The sequence below is a fragment of the Pagrus pagrus genome (assembly GCF_965226575.1).
Source record: "Pagrus pagrus genome assembly, chromosome: 5".
Lineage (NCBI taxonomy): Eukaryota > Metazoa > Chordata > Actinopteri > Spariformes > Sparidae > Pagrus > Pagrus pagrus.
The window spans coordinates 1470946-1495575 of record NC_140189.1 but is presented as its reverse complement, the minus strand read 5'-3'; the positions used below and the strand labels follow the sequence as shown (position 1 = coordinate 1495575).

The 24630-nt window shown below is 42.0% G+C and overlaps 1 protein-coding gene across 4 annotated transcripts in view; it reads left to right on the top strand.

Moving 5' to 3' along the window:
* spdl1 (spindle apparatus coiled-coil protein 1) overlaps window positions 1-24630 on the top strand; it is a 50775-nt gene that overhangs the window by 9955 nt on the left and 16190 nt on the right. For all 4 annotated transcript variants that reach the window (XM_084352559.1, XM_084352557.1, XM_084352560.1 and 1 more), the window contains exons 4-9: window positions 2423-2617; window positions 2958-3107; window positions 4074-4172; window positions 4433-4543; window positions 4648-4788; window positions 4909-5015. In XM_084352559.1, the coding sequence (XP_084208685.1) occupies window positions 2423-2617; window positions 2958-3107; window positions 4074-4172; window positions 4433-4543; window positions 4648-4788; window positions 4909-5015 (803 nt within the window). The remainder of the gene's footprint in view (window positions 1-2422; window positions 2618-2957; window positions 3108-4073; window positions 4173-4432; window positions 4544-4647; window positions 4789-4908; window positions 5016-24630) is intronic.

The following is a 24630-nucleotide window of genomic DNA, read 5'->3' as shown; positions in this document are numbered from 1 at the left end:
GCTCCGACTAGAGTTTACCTCCACGGTAAACTTATAACTACGTTGTGAAATAAGCAAAGAAAGCAAGAAAGAGTTTGGGTCATAATGACTTAATGGTTCAGCATTATAGAATAGAGAAAATGTAATAAAGATAATATATAATAAATTCATCATTTGGAAATATAAGGTATATTCATGTAGACATGCCTTGCAGTAGGAACATTGCTTAATGTCTGTTTCAAAATGCCCCACGTAACTTTAGACATGTTTGTAGTAGTAGTAGTAGTAGTAGTAGTAGTAGTAGTAGTAGTAATAATAATAATAATAATAATAATAATAATAATAAAGAAAAGTTCCTGCACTCATTTTTGACAAAAGTATTATCATTATTATAATAGTAAAATGTTCTGCCTTCAATTAATAACTTTGTCACAAGTGTTTGAGCTATATATAGGGATTAAAAAATTAATACTTTTTTTTTTTTAATTAAGAAATGAAAATGGTATTTGCCCCAAAAAAACCTTATTGGTCAGGCCCTAGTTCTTTTGTCTTGGTGTAATTGTAGCCAGGAATATGGACTAACCAGTGACACAGGTGTGTTTATAGTACAATCACTTGAGACACATTCACTGCACTCAGGTGATCTCCATTTCACTAACTGTGAGACTACTAGCACCAATTGGCTGGAACGATGTTGAATTAGGTCAGTCACTTTAAAAGGGGTGAATATTTATGCAGTCACTTATTTTACATTATATATGTTCAATTTATTCACATTACTTTGTAAAAATCTGTTTTCACTTTAAGATTAAAGAGTTTCTTTTTGTTTTTTGATATATAGTGCATGGTAAGATATTTATCATGATATCAACAAAAGAACAAAAAAAGAAAAGAAAACAATAACTTGAACAATGTCCTCTAATACTAATTGTGATATGTACAGCATTTATTATTCATATATAATTTGTTTTGACATTTTATTTGAGATTCCTTATACAGTATAATAAAAGTAGCTGACCATGACCTAAGCATGTGGAAAAATTAGCCATTGGACTATGTACAATTGCAGAAGAATAAAACAGCCAGTGGCCAGTAGCAATTCCTCCCTCCCTCTGGTTGTACAGTGGGACTGCCAGGGCACCCAGGGGGGTGTGACACAGGGGACAGCTGACACAAGCACTTGGCCTCAGGTCCTACAGATTTCCCTCTCTCTTGTTGTCAAGCAGACGACCAGGGCAGGGAAATTCTCGGTCAGCATTACTAACACGTTATTATTTCCTAACTGTATGTTCAGTGGTTGTCAGGTGATAATGGCGTTGTGTTTTTCTCGTGATTGGTTTGTAAAAACAGCCAGCGGCAGAGCAGATGCAGAGGATTGTGAGCCGCAGTTTAACTGCTGGTAAACACACCGCCTGGCTGTTGCAGCTGAGGTGTCTTTGGGCTCGTTGGATGAAGCAGACAGGACGGGTGGTGGAGCAGTGGCACGGCAGCCTGCCGTGCGGACAGTTGGCCTGCTTGCTCCACCTAACAAGCCTAGAGTCACTCTTGCAACAAAAAGTGGCTCAGGAGAATAAGTGAAGAGGGCAGAGTGTTACTCCAGCTCAGACACTGCCAAAAACAGACATCAGACATCTATGTTAGCCGACAATTTGAGTCAAGCATTGAAAAGGAAACCAACAAAGCCAACCAATCAGAGGCGGAGTAGGGCAGACCTTATGAGAGTAAGTCTGTCTTCTTGAGCAGTACGATTGCTCCCTCTGCTGGTCAAACAGAACAATAAGGAAAGGAGCAATAAAATACATACATTCATAGTGATTTCCCTTGTTAGACCCATGAACTTGACAAGCAAAATAACCACATAATAGGTTAGATATCATCACAGTCCCACAATGGTATCACAGCATTTTTTTTATCGCAATATGACAAAATTCAGTACATTGTTACATCCCTAATACTAAAGCACAGAGAAGGGAGTGTGACGTCACTCTCTGCTCAGGACATTTTTACTCCACATTATCGTTACATGGGAAAAAGTTGTTTGCTCAGTTGCCATTCACCTCATTTAATATGTGAAATCTCTCTCTCTCCCTTTCTGCAATCACCAGGTCCAAACTTTAGTTGACTTTCTCATCTCTGTAGAAAAGAACACTGCTGCTAAGACAGCTAAGAGATGAATTTGCTTATTTGTATGTTTGCATACAATAATCAAATAGAATGAAAAAAATAATTTGAATTGATTGTCAAGCAAACACCTCTAAAGGTAAGATTTTTCTAAGCACTTCAAAGACTGAAACATTGTGGCATTAAAGTGGTGGAATCAAGAATCTATCAAATGATTGTATATGCTTTTATGATCAGTATCTCCAAACCATATCAAGGCAGTTAATTACGAACAGTAATGGTAGATGTCGTGATGTAGGTGTCTTCTTGTATTTGTTCTCAGATGTTGAGGTTGCAGTCAGCCCTGGAGGAATCCCAGCTGAATGAGATACGGCTGAAACACAAACTCGAGGGGCAGACTGAGACCCTGAATAACAAGATAGAGGAGCTGCGAGCGCTGAACGAACCCAGCCACACCTCTATGACATCTGAGATGTTGGAGGTGCAGATGAAGATCATGGAGCTGGAAAGCATGAAGGTGTGGGGGGGAGAAGTAACTGCTAAAACCAAGCTTTGACAATCCTTCTCTTATGTTTTCTCTTATGTACAGTTTCTGATATTCAGTGAGAATTTAATCTTAATCTGTGATGGGAATTTTGGTATTTTTAAGCCTGGTCCCTATATTTACATGTGGTGTTGTGTAAATGATTCATACACAAAGTTTTGAAATTGGTCCAGTAGATCACCTCAGATGGCATCCACTTATGCTTTTTTTTCACGTGCCAACATTCCATTAGGTGTCCTCGCCTTCCACCATCAAGCGAACTTACATTACCAAGCCAAGTGAATGATGTTTATATTGTGTGTGTGTCTTCCAGGTGGAGTTGGAACAGAAACTGCAGGAGTCTCAGTACAGAGAGCAGCAGCTGGAGTTGACCAATAACAGCCTGAAGCACCACCTGGAGCGAATCACAGAGGAGAAAGAGGAGAGGGAGAAGGAGGCCGTTTCCTGTTTTAATGCATTAGAGGTAAATATACCACTGTTCAAATGTACCCAAAGTTTTTCACTGAAACAGTCTTAATTTTATTATTTTGCATCTATATGACCTATATAAGCAAAAGACACCATCAGGAAGGACATTGGCTTTTTCTATAAACTTTACTATTAATGCCTGTCCGGGTCAGATTCCCCTCGAAATCGTAACATTAGTAGTGTTGTGACTTTAGCTTTCTCAAAAAAATTATTATTACCAAGCTACCAATCTGTAAGTTGTAGGCTCACATAACCTAGCAGCACTAAAACAAACTTTTTTTCATCATTGTCATATTACAGTAACTAATCTTACATAGCCACAAATAGATATATTACATCCTGCAAGACAATGAGGTAATGTATCGTACACAAACAGCTGTGTCTAAATTAGTAAAATAGTATTAAAATGATGTTGTGTCTTTGTTTCACTTGCTTCCAAAAGTAATGCACATGCTCACCAGATAAAAGAAAATTTAGACACAAGACAGTTGTGCTCATAATGCTTTTGCCACAGGGGGCACTGAATCAATAGAAAATGAAAGTTTTATGTAGCAGCTTTAACTAAAGTTTATAGCTAAAATACGTAGATTTAATTAACTTTGGTCATGATTATGTTTATGTTCACATTAATACACTTTTGGTCTTCAAGTTTTATCAATATAGGCCATTGAAAGCAGATTTGAATATTAATTTGGCTGAATATTGATTGAAACTGCCTATGCCGAATAGTTTACTTTATATGTAAAGTGATGTTAAACCTTGTTACTTTATGTATATCCACCACCTGGCCATGGTGAACATCCACAGATTTTTAAATTATGTTACAAGAGGAACTTCTCTAGTCTATTTTTCTACTCTGCTGTTGCGTTTTAAAGCATTAGTCTGCTAATACATCATGGAAATAATAATTACAATGTGAAAAGGGACCTACTGTATGTTCATGTGGTCCGTCTCTCCGCAGAAAGCTCGTGAAGTGAACAGAGACCTCCAGATTCAGTTGGACCAGGTTCTGCAGCAGGCTCAGGATCCTAACAGCAAAGGGAACTCCCTGTTTGCTGAGGTAAAAACTAACTGGTGCTACAAACAATTCAGGAAACAAATTGTCTTTGCTGGAGTGGAAGACTAAATTAAACTAAACGTACCTTAAAATGTTGAGAATGTCCCCAGTCTCAAAATCTCCATTTTGACAATAACTCTCTAACTTTTAACATTATACAGTTGAGAACACCGTGATGCACCTAAATATGTGCCAAACAAGGTTAACTGAACTATAAATAAAATTTTAGAATGAATGATAGTGTGTTAACTTTTTGTTTGCAGCTGGAGGATAAGCGTGCTGAGATGGAGAGACAGCTCATCTCTATGAAGGTCCAGTATCAGTCATTGCAGAAACAACACGCCTTCAGCAAACAGCAGCTGCAGCGCATGAAGGTACTGTGTGTTGTGAAGGGGAACTGGACTTATACATGAGCTCTTAACATAAACTGTTTTGTGTCTGTAACTTGAACGAAAACATGGATATGCATGTTGTGCAGGTCCAGATAGCGACTCTGATGCAGCTGCAGGGTTCCAGAGCTGATCCTGCACAGCTGGAGAGGCTCCAGTCAATGCTGTTTGAGAAAAATGGAGAGATCCAAAATCTGATGACCAAACTGCAGAGACTGGAGAAGGTGGAGGTGAGCGCTTCAAGTGTTATATCAACAGGAAAGCAACACTATTGGTAGACAAGACATACTGAAGTAAAAATCAAATAAACAGATGCTGTACATAAAAATAAATGCTGTGTGTCTGTATAGATGATGTTGAAGTCTCAGCCAGCTAATCCTGCTCTAGCAGAAACTGGTGATGGCTACGATGAGACGTACTACACTGACCTGCTCAAAATGAAGCTTAACAACACTGTGTGAGTAGAACTGCAGTACTGTGCCTGACTGAATCATCAGTTTGGTTTGTTACTAGGGATGCTGTTTCATGTGAATGAAGCTTGTACTAAAAGCACCGACTTTCAGTGAGGCGAGAGACCAACATGGCCGCATAGCCTTTTGCTCTGTTCAGCTGAGCTACCCTACCCTCATACTATAGCCACAAAACTGGATCAGACTTTGCTAAAATATTCTCAGATAGTGTTGTATGCAAAAATGTCGCAGGAGCTGAAGCAAAATCCACCTCGACAATCAAGACATCCAAAAAAGAACGTGATTGAGGACAAGATGGACGCACAAGGCAGTGGGCCAGCAACACCCAACGACACCAAATTTGAACTGTCCAGCATCAAGGGCCTCTTGCAAGAGATTGCAGCAGATGTGAGCAGTATAAAAACTGGTCTGGAAGCACTTCAAACTGCTGTAGAAAAGCTTGGATCAAGGAGGTCAGAGGCTGAAACCAGGATATCTAACCTGGAGGACGATGGCAATAGCCGAGGTGCTAGGATAGACTCCGCCACATCAAATTTAAAACTCCAGCATAAAGTTACGCAGGGAGAACGTTCATTTAACAGGCATACCAGAAAATGCTGAACAACAGGACTTAAACAGTATTGTACTTGCCATACTCGCAGAAAAACTGGACCTGATGTGGATTTTGGATTTGAATTGAAACAAGCCCATCACGATGGACGCAGCTGATATATCCTGGTCCACTTAATGAGATTCAGCGCCAGAGAAGTCGTTCTGTGGGCCGCCCGTGAGGAGAGTCAAGTGGCAGGGCAACAGGATCTCCTTCTTCCAGGACATTTCTCAAGATGTGCTTCAGCAGCATTTGATACAGTGACGAAACGGATGTCATATTCCATGCTGTATCCAGCGACTCTTAAAGTCTCTGTGCAAAACAGATCCCATACCTTCACCTCACCAGATGCAGCAGCGGACTTCCTGGCAGCACGATCTGAGTATCCATGGTTACTGAACTGGATTGATTGCTCGTTTAGAACTCTTAATGGCCATACAGGTATGTTCGGACGTTATCGTACCGGTTGTTCACTGTAATTGCATCAGATTCACATAATGTTTCATTTTTATTTTGTTTAATCTAATTGATCCGTCACCAGAGGAGGTTATCTGTTATCTTCGCTAAAGGTGCGCTGCATGCACAGGTGTGTATGTATATTAGAGTGTACTATTATTAGCGCGTACTTATGGAGAGAATTTTGTTCCTTTATTATTCAATCACATAGAATAGATTTGAAACCAAAAAAGAGATTTGAGAGCAAAAGAGAGTAAGTGGCAATCAAATTTTTTTTTTTTGAGATCGAAACAGAACAGGTTGCAATTGAAAAAAAAATATGAGAGAGCATATTTCTTCAACTTCAATCAAAACTCACAACCATTTTGCTTATAATTCAGTCCTCTTTGCTTTCAAGTTAAAAACCTTTGCTTGCAGATCAGTCCTCTTTGGTTGCAAATTCTAAAGTTTTGCTTGCGAATTCAACTGCACTTGATGCGCGGGGCCTACGCTGGTGGATGAGAGAAGAGTTTCTATTGGCTGGTTTGACCTGGCTCCAGCGCCAGCTACGCCTTCCGCATTACACCCACTTCCCCCTTGTGCTGTGCTGCTTGGAGGTAGAGTTCTCAACGGGCCTGAAAATTACAACCCGACCCGACCCGGCCCGTGGCTTTTAAAGCCCGGACCCGATGTAACCCGACACATCAACATGAATTATCTGCCCGAACCCGGCCCGCGGCCCGACGCCGCCGATCACCCCCCCACACCTTTTTTTTCTTCTCATACACGTATTATCATGACCAGCAGACAGGAATTCAAATCAACCTTTAATGTTCACGCCTTTTAACAATACAAACATGATGCACGTTGCACACAGCTGCCAGACTTTCTTTACGGTGAACAGCAGCGATGATTAATAAATGTTTTGTTTTTTTGTTTTTTTCACTGAGCGGAAAAAATTAAGCCCGAGGTCCGACCCGACCCGAGTCACTTGCTTATATTTTCGACCCGAACCCGGTCCGAACCCGCGGGTCCCGTCGGGTTTGTCGGGCCGACCCGACCCGTTGAGAACTCTACTTGGAGGTAGAGTTTAGATTTTCTGCCCGAGCCCAGACTTATTTCCCACCACTATCCTCGGGCCAGCATTTGTGTTTTTGTTTTTTTTAATCATTACTTTTTTCATTTGCGATCCATTCCGTTATGAATAAACAAACAACGCAGTGTACATGCTTCGTCCTTGTTGCATTATTCATTAAGATAATTGTAAACAGACTTCTGTAGTTCAAACACCTGGGAGTTGTAGTTGAGAATGTCAGTTATAACAGCCCACTGTAACGTGGGCTGCTGAAGGGGAAGGTGATGGTCCACTTTAGTGCGGTGCCTCCGGTTACTCACGAGACAGCAGGCAGCATGTGGGGGTTTCCACACGGCACTTTTATTCATAATGCTAACCACACCATGCCAGGTCTCTGCGGCACTAGATGTTACAGGCATACGCAAACGATCCAGGCCGAGGTTCTTGCACCAACACTTTACTAAATAAAGACAAAATAAAATGGGGAGTCTTCTCTCTGTCTGCAGTATCCTGTCTCACGGGGAGCGGAAGTACACCTGCTCTTCATCGTACAGGTTACATCACCCACTAAACAAAAGGAGGCTACACTGAATAACTCTGACTGTTATGCCACGTATTAAAAAATTGTCGGGTTTAAATCGGGCTCGGGGCTCATAATTACAATTAATGTGTCGGGCCGGGCCGGGCTCGGACACAACGGGCTCGGGTAGGGTCGGGCTTGATTTTTTGGGCCTGATCTAAGCTCTACTTGGAGGTAAGTTGATAGCCTGATGCTCTTGAAACGTTTCCCATAAGTAATGCATTGCGCTATATATCGTTGGCTACAGCCTGCCGTACATTAACAACAACAACAACAACAAGTAATGAATTATAATGCCCTGCTGCTGCAAGCACACTGATTAGCAGCATCATGGTTGTCTCTGCTAGTCACGGCCTGAGCAGAGTAGCCTAATGAGTGAGTGAATTACAGGGAGGCGTATACAACGTAGGGCTGTGATTTAAACATTTAGTGTTGCATGGTACTCGCGGTGCCAACACGTCACGGTTCCTACACAACAGTACTACCGTGGATTACTAAACTACCTCAACTAACTCCTCCCGGCTCCGTTCTCAGCTGTTCTAATGTCAACAAACAGATCAGTGGTGCTGAAATGTGCGTTTCTCTTCTATAGCCTACACATTCTACATCTCGGAGGTCAAAAGCATCATTCAGTGTCATTTAAGTCGGACCGTCTGACGCAGCTGCTCCTGTATAGACCAGTAATGCTGGCTGGTTAGAAATATGTGCGTCAATTTTTTAAATTATTCGTGTGTTTGTTGACATTAGAACAGCTGTAGTGAGAACGGAGCCGGGAGCAGTAGCAGCAGCCCGCTACACAGTGGAAACTGGCACCGCGTTCAGCGGTAGTTTAGTAATCCACGGTAGTACTGTTGTGTAGGAACCATGAAGTGTTGGCTCCGCGAGTACCATGCAACACTAAATGTTTAAATCACAGCCCTACGTTGTATACGCCTCCCTGTAATTCACTCACTCATTAGGCTACTCTGCACTAGGGCTTTGACATTTGCCCAAAAAATCATATTCGAACTTCGTTTGTTTATTAATATTAATATTCGAATATATTCGAATATTTATTGATAATATTTTGATCATTAAATGCCTCCAGTAAGACCTATATTAGTATCAAAAGAAAGTCGTTTTTCTGTTGTTCTATGTTCTGTCCACCAGAGGGCAGTGTATCAATCAATAGACAGAAAAGTGTTGACAGGTGGGCTCTCAAGTTGCTGGTCGTGGAGTGGTCGATAAGTTTAGTCTTACATATTTTACAAATAACTTTGTCCTTTCTCATTATTTTTCCTTGTTTCAGGAAACCAAAGAAGCGCCACACATTACTCCTTAAATTTTCCGGCGTGTATAGTTCTCCTTCCGCACTCGCAGCCTTTTGCTCCGCCATTGTTTTTCTGTGAAAGAGTGTAAACAGGCGTCAGGCGCTAACGACGTGATAACGTACAGAAGCCCCAGGTGATCAATGCTCATGAGCTCGCGTTTCACAAAACAGGCTGAAAAAAGCCTCGAATCTGGATTGAAAACTACGTTTTCAGGCAAACACATTTACCAAAAATAATGCTTATTATAGGTTCGAATATTTAGAAGCTGCCCGATATTCGTTCGAATATCTTTTTTTTTTTTATATTCGAATTAAATTCGAATACCGAAGTTCGATGTCAAAGCCCTACTCTGCACAGGCCGTGACTAGCAGAGACAACCATGATGCTGCTAATCAGTGTGCTTGCAGCAGCAAGGCATTATAATTCATTACTTGTTGTTGTTGTTGTTGTTGTGAATGTACGGCAGGCTGTAGCCAACGATATATAGCGCAATTCATTACTTATGGGAAACGTTTCAAGAGCAACAGGCTATCAACTTACCTCCAAGCAGCACAGCACAAGGGGGAAGTGGGTGTAATGCGGAAGGTGTAGCTGGCGCTGGAGCCAGGTCAAACCAGCCAATAGAAACTCTTCTCTCATCCACCAGCGTAGGCCCCGCCCATCAAGTGCAGTTGAATTCGCAAGCAAAACTTTAGAATTTGCAACCAAAGAGGACTGATCTGCAAGCAAAGGTTTTTAACTTGAAAGCAAAGAGGACTGATTTATAAGCAAAATGGTTTTGAGTTTTGATTGAAGTTGAAGAAATATGCTCTCTCATATTTTTTTTTCAATTGCAACCTGTTCTGTTTCGATCTCAAAAAAAAAGAATTTGATTGCCACTTACTCTCTTTTGCTCTCAAATCTCTTTTTTGGTTTCAAATCTATTCTATTTGATTGAATAATAAAGGAACAAAATTCTCTCCATACGTACTCCATAGACATGGGTGTGAACATAGACTGCACAAAAAATTAAGGGAACACTTTAACACGCATCAGATCTTGATGAACAAATTTTTCCCGTTGAAAGTCTTTATTGATGTACATAGTATAATTTGTTGAGAACAAAATGTTGAACAACATTGAGTGGAAACCAAAATCATGAACCCATTGAGGTCTGGACTCAAAATTACATTAAGTAAATAATTGAAATTACAATGTGTCCCTGGGGGATCTCCTCTCAGACCTGGATCAGGACATCAGTGAGCTCCTGGACAGTCTGTGGCCGTACTTGGAGTTGAGTGCACCAATACATTACGTCCCATAGGTGCTCAATTGGATTTAGGTCAGGGGAATGAGAGGGCCAGTCAATAACCCTTTTCACACAGAGACTGCATTATCGCCACAGCGAAGTCTCGCCTTTTCTCCACCTTTGTTTGTTCATACTGAAACAAGCTGCGGAACCAAAAGAGGCGTGACAGTACACATCATGACGATGACATCTAAACATGTAGCTGCCGACTGTTTATAATCATTTGGATGCAGTTATATTGTTTTGTTGAGATCCTGACCCACCATGCATGGTGGAAAGGTTACGTTTTTTTCTAAATAACATAATTATACAATCACCATCAGTACACAGCGGACCCAAGTCTCGGTCGGGAGGGCTGATCGTCGTCATTTTTCTCAATACAAGTTTCCTGAGACAGTAACTACAACAACACAGTAGTAGAAGGAGACAAAGACATGGTGAGTTTTTGCTCTGAATCGCGTCATATAATCACCGCCATTCAAATGCGGAAGCTGCCTGGCTCTGTTTTGCGGGCAGAAATGTGACGAAGAGTCTGTAGGACAGACAGGATGACACTTTTCCATGTATAGATGCAGTATTTTTTTCCGCAAATAAGTTGCCAAAGCATTACCAGTTACCACATTGCTGTTGTTGGTCCTGTAGCGTTGCTTTGTGGGTTGAAGTGTTTTATTTGATGAGTGAAGGGTCTGTTTAGCTGTCAGACTATTAGGGGTGTCACGATTCTCCAAATCCTCGATTCGATTCGATTTTCAATTCTAAGGTCACGGTTCGATTTGATTCTTGATTTTTACATTTATTTTTTTAAAGCACAGGTTGCTATGCCATTTTAGACTATACTTTTATGCAATATAATATCTGACCTTTGTTCGCAATGTACCACACTACATTGTCAAATTTAAAACATTTATTAACAACATAATGTAACAATAACTTATATCTTCAGTCAATTGGATACAAAATAACCTGCCATCTAGTTTCTCTTTTGATGAGAATTCAAGTTCACAACAAAACAAACAAAAAAATAAAACAGCCATGTCCACAGTCTTCTCTGAACAATTAAGTGACTTAACAAACTATTTCCAAACAGTTGGACATATACAAGGTGCGTAAGGTGTGAGTGGGCGAGCGAGAGTGAGGGAGCGTGCGTACGTGCGGACAGTGAATGAATGGGAGAGAAAGGAGTAGCAGTAGTAGCAACAGCAATAAAGTGTACAATACTGTATAGGCTGCAGTTTGGCTGTGAATAAAGGCGACGGCTCCTCAGATACAGCAAAGCTCCCTGATATTATTTCCCGACCAGCTTAACACGTGAAAGGGGGTTCACCCCGAAAGTAAACATAAACTTTGGCCCTGGAGGAAATCATCTCCCCTGTGCTTCCCGACCACGGTCCGGGAGCCGAACAGGAATGGTGTAACACCATGCTATCGTTTGACTGGCTGTAGCTAATAGCTACTGGCTTAGCTAGTAGCAAAGTTAGAGGAGGTTGACTCGCAGCACTTGGCAAGCCGACCGGACGTGACATGGGGGCGTGGCAGCATCGACGATTCTATTTTTTAATTCGAAGTTCGAGATTGTGAATTAATTTTGATCGATTTCGATTTAAAATCGAAATCGTGACACCCTTACAGACTATGAATGGCATCAAACCGACACACCCCTTATCCAGCTTTTCCATTCACACAGACGCTGTCTTGCCCCTGCTGCGGCTCTGATACTGATACTACCTCCAGAGAATGGTGATGCAGAGAATCGGCGCATGATTCCCACACTGAAAGGGCAGTGTGAATGGGGCTATTGGAATCAATACCTTCGTCATCCAGGAACTGCCTACACACTCTGGCCACATGAGATTGGACATTGTCCTGCACCAGGAGGAACCCAGGGACCAGTGTGACAATCTGACAGTCGCTCTGAGGATTTCATCCTGGTACCTAACAGCAGTCAGGGTACCGTTGGCTATGACATGGAGGTCTGTGCGACCCTACAAGGATATGCCTCCCCAGACCATCACTGACCCACCACCAAACTGGTCATGCTGAATGATGTTACAGGCAGCATAACGTTCACCACGGCATCTCCAGACTCTTTCACGCCTGTGACATGTGCTCAGTGTGAACCTGCTCTCATCTGTGAAGAGAATTAGAAACGTGCACACCAGTAGCCTGCTGGAGGTCATTTTGTAGCGCTCTGGCAGTGCTCCTCAGGTCCCTCCTAGCACAAAGGAGCAGATGCCAGTCCTGCTGCTGGGTTGATGCCCTTCTATGGCCCTGCCTAGCTCTCCTCATGTAACGGCGGGTCTCCTGGTATCTCCTCCATGCTCTTGAGACTGTGCTGGGAGACACAGCAAACCTTCTTGCGACTGCATGTATGAATGTGCCATCCTGGAGGAGCTGGACTAGCTGTGCAACCTGATTGGGCTGCAGGTACCGCTTCTTTCTACCAGTAGTGACAGGGTCACTAGCAGAACACAAAACTAGAGAAGAATTGGTCAGGAAGGATAAGGAGAGGGCAATTGTCTGTGGCCACCACATGCAAAACCATTCCCTTTTGGGGGGTTTTCTTGCCTTTGCTTCTCAATTGCACCTGTTGTCACTTTCAATTGCACCAAAGCAGGTGAAAGTGATTCACGATGGTAGTCTTACTATATTTATTTTATTTCCTTTAAAGTAAAGATAAAACTTGGAACTGGAACATGGCCTACTATATAAAAAATAAAAGCAAACAAAAAAAAGTAAGTAATTTCCAAATGTTTCTAAATGAACTCAATAATATCTCATTAGAAACAAATCTATAATGACCAATAAATTAAATCATATTCCTGACATCAAAATAGTGAGTGACGTTTAGAAAGAATGAAGAACATGGTTCAGTATCAGATCCTTCCTCGTCACCTCTGCCTGTGCTGCTGCTGCTGCTGGAGGGGGGGCTGCTTGTCTCAGTCAGCAGCAGTATACATGAGTTTGAAAGATTTTAGATTTTCACATCAACCTCCAGGTTCTCTTTCACTGCACCGCTGTGTGTGTGTGTGTGTGTGTGTGTGTGTGTGTGTGTGTGTGTGTGTGTGTGTGTGTGTGTGTGTGTGTGTGTGTGTGTGTGTGTGTGTGAGAGAGAGTGTGTGTGTGTTTGTGCGGGCACGCATGTGTGTGTGCAGCACTGACAGAGAGTGGGGCAGAGCGAGATTCTGAAGATTACTAGATGCTGAGTTGGGGGAAAATTATGCAGTTTTTTAAAAACTGCTGTGTATATGTTTTGTTGAACACTGATATGTTGTATGTAAGATTTGTTGTCTTTCAAGGGAATGTTTCAATAGGGCTGGAGCTGGATTTTAAGGTTCCAAGTCCGCCATTAAAAGGAAGAAGATACTATTGTATTTAAAACAGAAAAAACCTGATCTGTGTTAGTGAGCACTTCTCCTTTGCCGAGATAATCCATCCCACCTCACAGTGGGCAAATGCTCACATTCAATGGCGTCTGGCACGTTGGAGAGGTGTTCTCTTCACGGATGAATCCCAGTTTTCACTGTTCAGGGCAGATGGCAGACGAGACGAGATCCTGAGGCCCATTGTTGTGCCATTCATCCACGGCCATCACCTCATGTGGCAGCATTATAATGCACGGCCCCATGTTGCAAGGATCTGTACACAATTCCTAGAAGCTGAAAACATCCCAGTTCTTGCATGGCCAGCATGCTCACCGGACATGTCACCCATTCAGCATGTTTGGGATGCTCTGGATCGGCGTATACGACAGCGTGTTGCAGTTCCTGCCAATATCCAGCAACTTCGCACAGCCATTGAAGAGGAGTGGACCAACATTCCACAGGCCACAATCAACAACCTGATCAACTCTATGCAAAGGAGATGTGTTGCACTGCGTGAGGCAAATGGTGGTCACACCAGATACTGACTGGTTTTCTGACCCCTCCAGACCCCCCCAATAAAGCAAAACTGCACATTTCAGAGTGGCCTTTTATTGTGGCCAGCCTAAGGCACACCTGTGCAATATTCATGCTGTCTAATCAGCATCTTGATATGCCACACCTCTGAGGTGGGATGGATTATCTCGGCAAAGGAGAAGTGCTCACTAACACAGATGTAGACAGATTTGTAAACAATATTTGAGAGAAATGGTCTTTTTATGTATATAGAAAATGTTTTAGATCTTTGAGTTCAGCTCATGAAAAATGGGAGCAAAAACAAAAGTGTTGTGTTTATATTTCTGTTCAGTGTGTACTGTATGTATATTTATTTATATGTGTGTGTGTGTGTGTGTGTGTGTGTGTGTATATGTATATATATGTGTGTGTGTGTATGTATGTATGTATGTATGTATGTGTGTATATATATGTGTATATATATATATATATATATATATGTGTGTGTATATATATATATATATGTGTGTGTATATATATATATATATGTGTGTATATGTATGTATATATATGTGTGTATATGTATGTATATATGTATGTATATATATATATGTGTGTGTATATGTATATGTATATATGTGTGTATATATATATATATATATATATATATATATGTGTGTGTGTGTGTATATATTAGGGCCGGGACTTTAATGCGTTAATTAAGATTAATTAATTACACAAAAATTAGCGTGTTAAAAAAAATTAACGCATTTTAATCGCACTTATATTTGCACCGCAGAACGTTTCTCACTGGATGAGTTTCAGGCGTACCGATTATACTGGAGCACAATTATTTAACGAGTTAATAAGCCGCCGACACTTGGGGTGCGTCTCAGCTCGGGTCAGTAAAAGTAACAGCCTGACAGTGACAATCACGTGAAACTGAGGCGAAATCATTCATGGTTGCCTCTGATTATACTGATAATAGGCTACCTATTAGCTTCCAATGTACACGCACGACATGCGCGCTCACAACCCAAAGCGGCGCGTACCCGCGTGCATTCGGTGCGACGGCGACGCCATTTTTCCCCCCCGTGCATGTCCGTGGAGCTGTGCGCCGCGGACGTGCACGGTTCCCTACGTTGCTGCGTCAGGCAGGTGTTTCCCACGGAGCTCTGCCCCGTTTCAAAGATGAAGGAAGCCCTCAGTGGAGAGACGTTGCCTCCGCGATGTAGAATGTGTTTTATAGAAGAGAAACAGACATTTCAGGACCGCTGACTTGTATCATCAAAACAGACAAATGTAAACACAGGAAGCTGAAAATCACTGGACATGTCTGTTGGGATTATACAAATCAACAGTGTAAAGTAGAGCTGTCAAGATGTATGCAGTATTTAATTATTGCATATCCTACTGTACCTATCACTCCTATTGTTTCTGATGTACAGGTGCATTAGAATGTCATGGGAGAGTTTATTAAGGCCTATGTCACTAATTCAATTCAAAAAGTGAAACTAATACATTGTATATATGCCCATTACACACCGAATGAAACATCCCATGTCTTTATTTATTCAGTTTATATTAATAGTAATAATTATGGCTAACATTCAATGAAGACCTAAAATTCAGTATCCCCAAAAATGTAAATATTACATAGGAATTTTTTTTTTTCTTTCTTTCTTTTTTATTCAGTCATTATTCAATGGTATACTAAAACCTATATGAAAAAAATTGCTTCTCACTGTTCTCAGGTCAAATATTTATATGCGATTAAAAATGCGATTAATTTCGATTAATTAATTACAAAGCCTCTAATTAATTAGATAAATTTTTTTAATCGAGTCCCAGCCCTAGTATATATATATATATGTGTGTGTGTGTGTATATGTGTGTGTGTGTATATATATATATATATATATATATATATATATATATATGTGTGTGTATATGTATGTGTATGTATATATATACAGCTCTTGAAAAAAATAAGAACCCACACTGCAAATTTCTGAAATCAGCATCTCAATCAATCAAGCAAACAACTTTATTTATCCCTGCAGGGCAATTCAGTTTGCAGCCTCAAGTCACATAGAAACAACAACAACAACAAAAAAAACACAAGATAAAAAAAGAAAAATAAGAAAACAACACATACAGCATCCACTCTGACAGTACTGCTGGTTGGCATGGGCAACCGGAGCTAGCAGCAAGTATCAATAAGACATAAATAATAAATAAACAACACATTAATGCTCTCAGGTTTATAATGCCTGGCCTGTGTTCATTTAGCTGTCAGCAGCATTTAGAAGCCTGATGGCTGAAGGAATAAATGAATTTGTGCTGCTGAGACAGTTCTTCTCCTTCACAGATAGACCATAAAACCAACAAATAAAAGAAAAAATCAACAGACTTTCAATAAAAGAATGATAAAAGTTACATAAAATGCTCTTAGAAACATTAAAAGAATCCAGCAGGTAAAAGGGGCGGAGAGAAATAGACAGTAATTCCACATCAGTGGTGCATATCCTCTCTCTGATCACCACGGTGTTACAGTACCTCTGGTTCACATAGAAGCAGACTCCTCCACCTCGACTTTTGCCGGTGATCTCCAGTGACCTGCCCTTGCGAATTGGGCTGCCAAACCCAGTTAAAATCAGGTCCGAGTCTTGATCTGTATCACCGAGCCATGTCTCGGTGAACGTTGAACGTTTGACAACAAGACAGAAGGAAGTGGCGGTAGTTTGCGGCAATTGTCAAGCCGAAGAGTTTTGAGTCTCTGTTGTACACCGCCTCATCTTCCTAATTTCCGATGGCTTGACTTCTTAGACTGCCTAAGAAGTCAAGCCAGTCGGTAAGGAGTACTCGGTAAGGACAGGAGTAGCTCCTCTTTAAAAATCCCTCTTTATAATAACTAAGTGAATAAGAAAACAAAACAAAACACTAAAATAAGTAGTTTTAGGCCATAAATTGGTGACTTCCAGCCATATATAAAGTAAAGAGAGCGGTAGATTTTAATACCCACATCCTTGAATAGATAAAACATAAAAAAAGCCACATGTGGAGTAAAGCAAAACAAATCGCAGCTGGCCATGATACTTAAACACTGTCCACGTTTAACTGGAGATGGGATGGAGTAATATGTGGTACTGATCATAGTCTGTGGTCCATTTCAACAGTGTAGTTGCGCCTTACCTCGAGAAAGTCCAGCAAAAAAAAAATTAAAATAATAAAGATAATGGTCCCAAAAGAATCGTTAATTCACATATATCGGTGATCGTTCCTTTCGCTCCCTCTCTCATGAGTCGCGTATGTGTTCCTCATAAAACAGCTGACCCCAAGATGTGGGTCACACCGTTGAAAGTGACAAGCAGCCGGGCAGGGTAGATCATGCCGAATCTTATCCCTTTCTTAAAAAGCAAGGATTTCACCTGGTTGAAAGCAGCTCACCTCTTCACCACTGCAGCACTGAAGTCCTCGTAAAACTTGATGTTATGACCCCGATAAGTCATATTGCGGTTTTCCTTTGCCCACAGTAACACTCTCTTTATCGATGTAGGGGTGAAAGTGCACTATCACAGGGCGGGATCCTTGAGGAGGCTTGGGTCTGAGACTACGATGGGCACGGTCTAGTTCAGGTGTGGAGTTCGATAGTGCCTCTGCAGCCACTTCCTTGAATAAATCTGCCATGAATTTGTCGTGTATCGACTTCTTAATCTTTGTTTGTCCAAAAAGGTGTTTCAGAGTTTCAAAAAGTCACCAATAAAAAGGAAATAATCTCCAGGAGTCTTCCAAAGCTGAGTGCAGTAATGTTTAATTGTCGACAATTAAAACATGGGATCATACAGACAAAAGTTCATCCAATCCAGTCCAAGACCCAACTTCTCAATACAAAACATACTCCTTATATTCACTAATTCGGGGGCTGGGCCCCAAGGTTTGTCCAATCCTGGCTCGTTCCTTTGTTTACATCCAAATTTTGCTGACTTGGGTACTTTCCTTCTCATGGCAAAAACAAGTACCCCCTCCCCTTCCTGCTTGTGCCCGTCTTGTGACCTCTCTACGATATTCTCTACTCAGCATTAAAACACGTGCCCCCTCCCCTATCGACTCTTGCCCGGCGTATGACCTCTCTACGATATTCTCTGCTCAGCTTTTTCTGCACTACCATGGCGGCAACTTCAAATCTTGGAGGCCGGGCAAGGCGGAGCTGGAAAGGCGGGGCTGGCAGCTGCACTGACTCCTTTTCTACATGTTTGACCTTGGCTTCTCTGTGAGCAGAGCAACTTCTTCTCTCCTTCATGATCTGTTCTACTGCTCTACTGACTGAACAACAATAATAACTAGAAAAGGCGAGTCCTGAAGAACTTGCGGTTGTGAATGCACCCTGTTGAGAAGCTGACGCCAAATGCGGACTGCTGGCTGTGAAAACTTTGAATAATGTCAAGAATATATGAAATATGTTGAATATTTTAAGGTTTTTGAAGAGCTGATGCCAAATGCGGATTGCTGGCGTTAAAAACTTTGAATAATGTCCAATGTAACCCCCTAACCCTAACACAGCAACTGCCTTTGCAATAATGACCCACAAGGTGGCAACCTCAACCTATAAATCACACAATTCTATTACATTCCTCCCCTTTTAGATATTTATAAAAATAACCATTTTAAGTGGTTTTAAGTTAAGTTGGTAATGCTTAGCAACAACTACTTTGCATTTCAATCTCACAAAAATCAATCTACTGCCCCTGAAAATTTTTCTCAAACTTGGCATAATATTAACTCCCTATCAACATAAAATGTCCCTTGGCAGCTTACATTCACTGTGCAGATTTAAATATACTGCGATTTAGAGAGTCAGTCTTTAAAGGTGGTACGCAGACCCTCTGTGGGTACTGGCGTTCCTCAGGTGAGTTTTTGTTTGCTGTGTGTGATGATGCCTCGACAACCTGTTCAGTTGGTTTAGTGAGAACAGTAGGTGGTATTAGCTTCACTGGTGTACTGGGCAGAACAGCTGGAAAAGCACAGTCCATAGTTGCTGGTGGCACATTCTCAGCCACTGGTGAGGGCAAGCCATGGATAGATCCATGGGGCAAGCTCGGTGGAAGTGTCTCAATATTTCCTCGCCATGGCAACATGTGGTCAACATGCAGTGTGCGCTGCCTCTGACCCTCTTGTATCAGGTATGTGACAGTTTCCAGTCTTTTAAGTACTTTTGCCTGAATCCATTTCTCCACTCCTCCCCTGAAATTTCGGATGCGGACAGCTTCTCCTTCCTGAAAGAATCGAAGAGATGAGCCGCCATGGTCATGATGACGTTTCTGTGTGGCTTGTTTCTCTTCAATCTGTCTGGCAAGCTTGGGCTTAAGCAAACTGATACGGGTTCTGATCTGGCGTTTCAGAAATAACTCAGCCGGTGTCCGTCCAGTCACGGTGTGGGGTGTACTGTGGCACATGAGCAGGAAATTTGCAAGTCTGTGACTGAGTGACAAGGGAGCCTTTCCCTCCGCCTCCAACACATCCTTCATCAGCTCACATTTCAAAATCTGCACTGACCTCTCTGCCGCTCGATTTGATGCGGTATGGTACGCAGGTACAGCAGTGTGTTTGATACCTTTTCTCTCCAGAAACTGTAAACTCCCTCGACACCAGCTGTGGACCATTATCTGATACCAGGTCTTCGGGCAGTCCATATGCAGAGAACAGGCTTCGCAGCACTTCAATAGTGTTGTGAGAGGTGATGGAAGACTTCTAACCGCTTTGAATGGCTATCTATGGCCACCAGAAAATACTGCTTATCCTTCTCAGCAAAATCAATGTGAATTCTCTGCCACACTCTTTCTGGCTATCTCCAGTGGTGCAGCGGTGCGACTGCTGGCATTTTCTGAACAGCTTGGCAGATAGAGCAACCTTTCACCAGCTCTTCAATTTCCCCATCACAGCCAGGCCGCCACATGTAGCTGCGGGCGAGAGCTTTCATGCGGCAGATACCTAGGTGCACATGATGAAGGTCTTCCAGTAAGCGTTGTCGATAACCTGGGGGTACGATGACTCGCTGGCCCCAAAGATTGCAGCCTTGTTCCGCTGACAACTCCTGCCTGCGTATGAAATAAGGCTGCAGTGTTTCCTCCTGAACATGACTGGGCCATCCATTCATTGTGTAGCTCCACACCTTGATCAGTACAGGATCTTTTAAAGTGGCTCTCTCAATGTCTTTTGCACCCACTGGTAGTTCCTCAACGTGTGAGAAGTAAAAAATACCTCCCTCTTCTCCTGTGTTGTCGACTGAGGCTCTGGGTAGGAAAGACAAAGCATCAGTGTTTGCATGATCAGCTGATCTCCTGTACTCAATATCATAGCTGTTCGCATGAGGATGAGAGCCCAGCGTTGCATCCTTAATGCTGCTAAAGTTGGAACAGCTGACTTTGGTCCCAGGATAGTTAACAGTGGTTTGTGATCTGTGATGAGTGTGAATTTTCTCCCATATAGATATTTATGGAATTTCTTTACTCCAAAGATGATGTCCTTGATGCAAAAGCCACAGGCCGTTCCTCTCCATTTTCCATGACATGAAAAATTACCACCCCTACTCCATAAGGTGACGTATCACATGCAATCCGCAGTGGCAAGCGTGTGTTGTAATCAGAGGTGGACAGAGTACACAACTTCACTACTTGAGTAAAAGTACAGATACTCCTTGTCAAATATTACTCCAATACAAGTAAAAGTAGCTTAGTCAAACTATTACTTAAGTAAAAGTACTAAAGTATTTGTTTAAAAAATTACTTAAGTAAAAGTATTTAAAAAATATCTCAGGAAATACAGGAAAGGAAAGTAGCTTAATGTCATTATACAATACACTGATGCGATTCTGCTACAGACGTGTTTATAGCTCAAAAATAAGCAAATAAAGGCAAGAAGCCTCAGAACACAGACTCAGCTGCATTCACCAACAAGTGAAATATATTGCAGACAGCTGCGGTCAGTTCAGTATATTTTTGCATCTGACATCCATGCTTTCTCTACATAAAAAATATGTAGATGCAGGCACTACAAGAACTGATATTGACATTTACAGATAAACAACTTATTGGCTAGTTTACTTTACTTATATCATACATCATAGCCAAAAATGAGCCGGATAACCCACATCAAAGACAGCCGCACCTCACTAACGCGCGCACACCCACTCTCTCTCTCTCTCTCTCTCTCTCTCTCACACACACACACACACACACACACACACACACAGACACACTCTCTCTCTCTTTCACAAACATTAAGCTAGCTAACGTTAGTAGCTACTTTACATACCGCTACGTGCTTTTTCCGGTTGGAAGACGAGTCTTTGTAGTCCGTGATATAATTGGTCCGCGGTAAGAACAACAGACATTTAAACTGAAACGAATCAGTTTTTGTGACAAAAATCTCAAACATGGGTTTGAGATAAGGCCACGGGTGCTCATGACGTAGTACAGGTACGGCAATATGACTAAGACAAACCATACGCGAATCAGCAGAAACAGTTTATTTTCTCTGAATTTTGCAACAAAAAAAAAAATCAGCTGACGTAAGATCAAAAGTAGCGAGTAACGAGAGCGTTAATAGAAATGTAGTGGAGTAAAAAGTACAATATTTGTCCTTCAAATGTAGTGGAGTGAAAGTAAAAGTATCCCCCCAAAATAATACTCAAGTAAAGTACAGATACTCAAAAACTGTACTTAAGTACAGTACTCAAGTAAATTTACTTCGTTACTGTCCACCACTGGTTGTAATGCACCAACACCTTATTGTGCTTTAATAGCTGCTTTGCGTCTTCAAATGCCTTAGCACAATCAGAAGACCAAACCCACTTGGCCTCTTTTCTCAGCAGGTTGTGTAGAGGGTGGAGGATGGTGGAGGAGTTTTGCAGGAAACGGCTGTAGTAATTAAGAAGACCTAAGAAGGACTTCAGCTCTGTGACATTTGTTGGCTCAGGCACTTTGTTTATGGCTGCAGCCTTCTCATCAGTGGGGTGCAGGCCATCCCGGTCAATGCGATGTCCCAGATGCTCCACACTGCTCTGAAAAAACTGACATTTAGACACTTTCACCATGTATTTCCAGACGTGTGAGCACCTCATCCAGTCTTTTTAAGTGCTTCTCCTCAGATGAAGCAGTGATGAGAATATCATCCAAAAAACATGTCACATGGTCCAGCCCTTGTAGAATCTGGTCCATAACAGACTGAAAAATTGCAGGTGCGCTTGGAAACACCATAGTTGAGATGATGAAATTTGTACAGGCCCTTATGAGTGTTGACCGTCAAATAGTTCTCTGATTCTTCATTTAACAGCAGCTGCTGGTAGGCATGAGAAAGGTCAAGCTTACTGAATGATGTTCCTCCTGTGAAGGTAGCAAACAGATCTTCTGTGTTAGGTAGTGGGTATGTCTGCTCTTCCATACACTGATTGATACTGACCTTGTAGTCACCACAAATCCTAATTGTTTTATCTGCCTTTGGCACGGTGACTATCGGAGAGGCCCACTCACTCTTCTCAGTCTTTGAAATCACTTTAATTTCCTCCAACCTGTCCAGCTCCTTTTCTACTGCTTCCTTTAATGCGTAAGGAACTGGGCGAGCTTTGCAGAGGATTGGTGTGGTGCCTGGTTTTATGCAGATTTTGGCTTTAAAACCCTTTATGCAGCCTGGGTTCTCAGAGAACACTGCCTGGTGGCGCTGTAACACCTCGTTGGCTCCTGGGGTCCACTCTGTCTGTGTAAGCACCCTGTGTACTGTGAAAATCTGTTTCCAGTTTAGGTGTAGTTCCTTTAGCCAGTTTCTACCAATCAGAGCTGGTCTACTTCCCTTCACAATGACAAGCGGTAGGGTGACTTGCTGTGTTTTATACTGCACTGGTATCAAGATGTGTCCTTGAACAGCGATACTTTGGCTTGAATATGATTTCAGCTTTAACCTGGGGGCTGGTTTTAAAAGGAAATGGTTCAGATTTTTCTGATAGTAATCCTCAGATACCACTGACACAGCTGACCCTGTATCCAGTAGCATTGTTGTGCTCTTATCACCCAGTGCGACATCAACTGTGTACCCCTTTTCACAGCTTGAGGTGGAGTATACTGCATACACTCCAAAAAGTTCAGTCTCTTCATCCCCTCTGGATGTATTTCCTTCAGCTTCCACATACTGAGTTTGAGAAATGGCTTTTCCCTTTCTACATGCACGGGCTATGTGTCAATTTTGGAGCAGGTATGACACTTTTCATTTTTAAATCTGCAGTCACGTGCTGAGTGTCTTCCCTCACATCGATAGCATGTCTGTTGTGTCCCAAAGTACTTTTTACTTCCTTTTGGCCTTTGTTTTGTGCTTTATTATTATTTTCTCATCTAAACTGTCCTTTCCTCCCCTTCTCAGAAAAAGCATTAGCACTTGAAAGGGCATTTACCTGATGAGGCTCACTGTTTCCAAGAAAACTCCATTGATTTCTTTGACGCCAGTTCCATTGCTACTGCAATCTCACAAGCCTTTGGGAAGGTCAGATCCTTTTCAGACAGCAACCTGCACTGCACGGCATCCGAGCATAGTCCACTCACAAAACGATCTCTCAGCCCATCATCCAGGTACTGTCCAAAAACACAGGTAGCTGACAGCTGCCTCAAAGCCACCACATAATCAGAGACAGTTTCACTCTCTTTCTGGTTACGCTTCTGGAAACGAAATCGTTCCGCGATTACAATCGGTGCCGGCTTGTAATGCGTGCTCAGTGCTCTCACCAGATCAGGATACTGCATAGTACTCGGTACTGTCGGCTACACTAGATTCTTCAGCAGCTTATAAGCATCAGCCCCAATCACCGAGAGAAACACGCACACCTTCTTTTCATCCTTGATTTCATTTGCCAACATCCACTGCTCCAGACGTTCCAGATATGACTCAGAATCCTCCTTCGCGTCATTTTGTTCATCCACACGACCGACTGGCACAGCCATGGTAGATTTTTCCGATGCTAACTGCTTGTCCGACTCGTGCCTGGTTCCTCCGCAAAAAAACCTCAGTTTTTCTCGAGTACAACCAGTGTACTCTTACAGTCAATTTACGCAGTGGTATTCATTCAATATCCTCGTCGCCATTTGTGGTGTATCGTGCAGGAGACAATAAATAGGCCAGGAATGGCTTCGGAACATGCTTTACTTTGTTACTCCTGGGAACAGATTCCAAACTACAGGTGCCACTTGGCTGGGTAAAAAACACCAATAATTGTTGGCCAATCAAAACTTAACACAGCAGCTGCCTTTGCAATAATGACCCACAAGGTGGCAACCTCAACCTGTAAATCACATAAATCTATTACAGCCATGGTGGTGGTAATGGACTCAAGATCTGAATTAATTGGGGCGAGGGCCGCGTTCAAAGAGGTGGTGAGCTCCGCAGTGGTGCTTTTCCTTGATTTTTC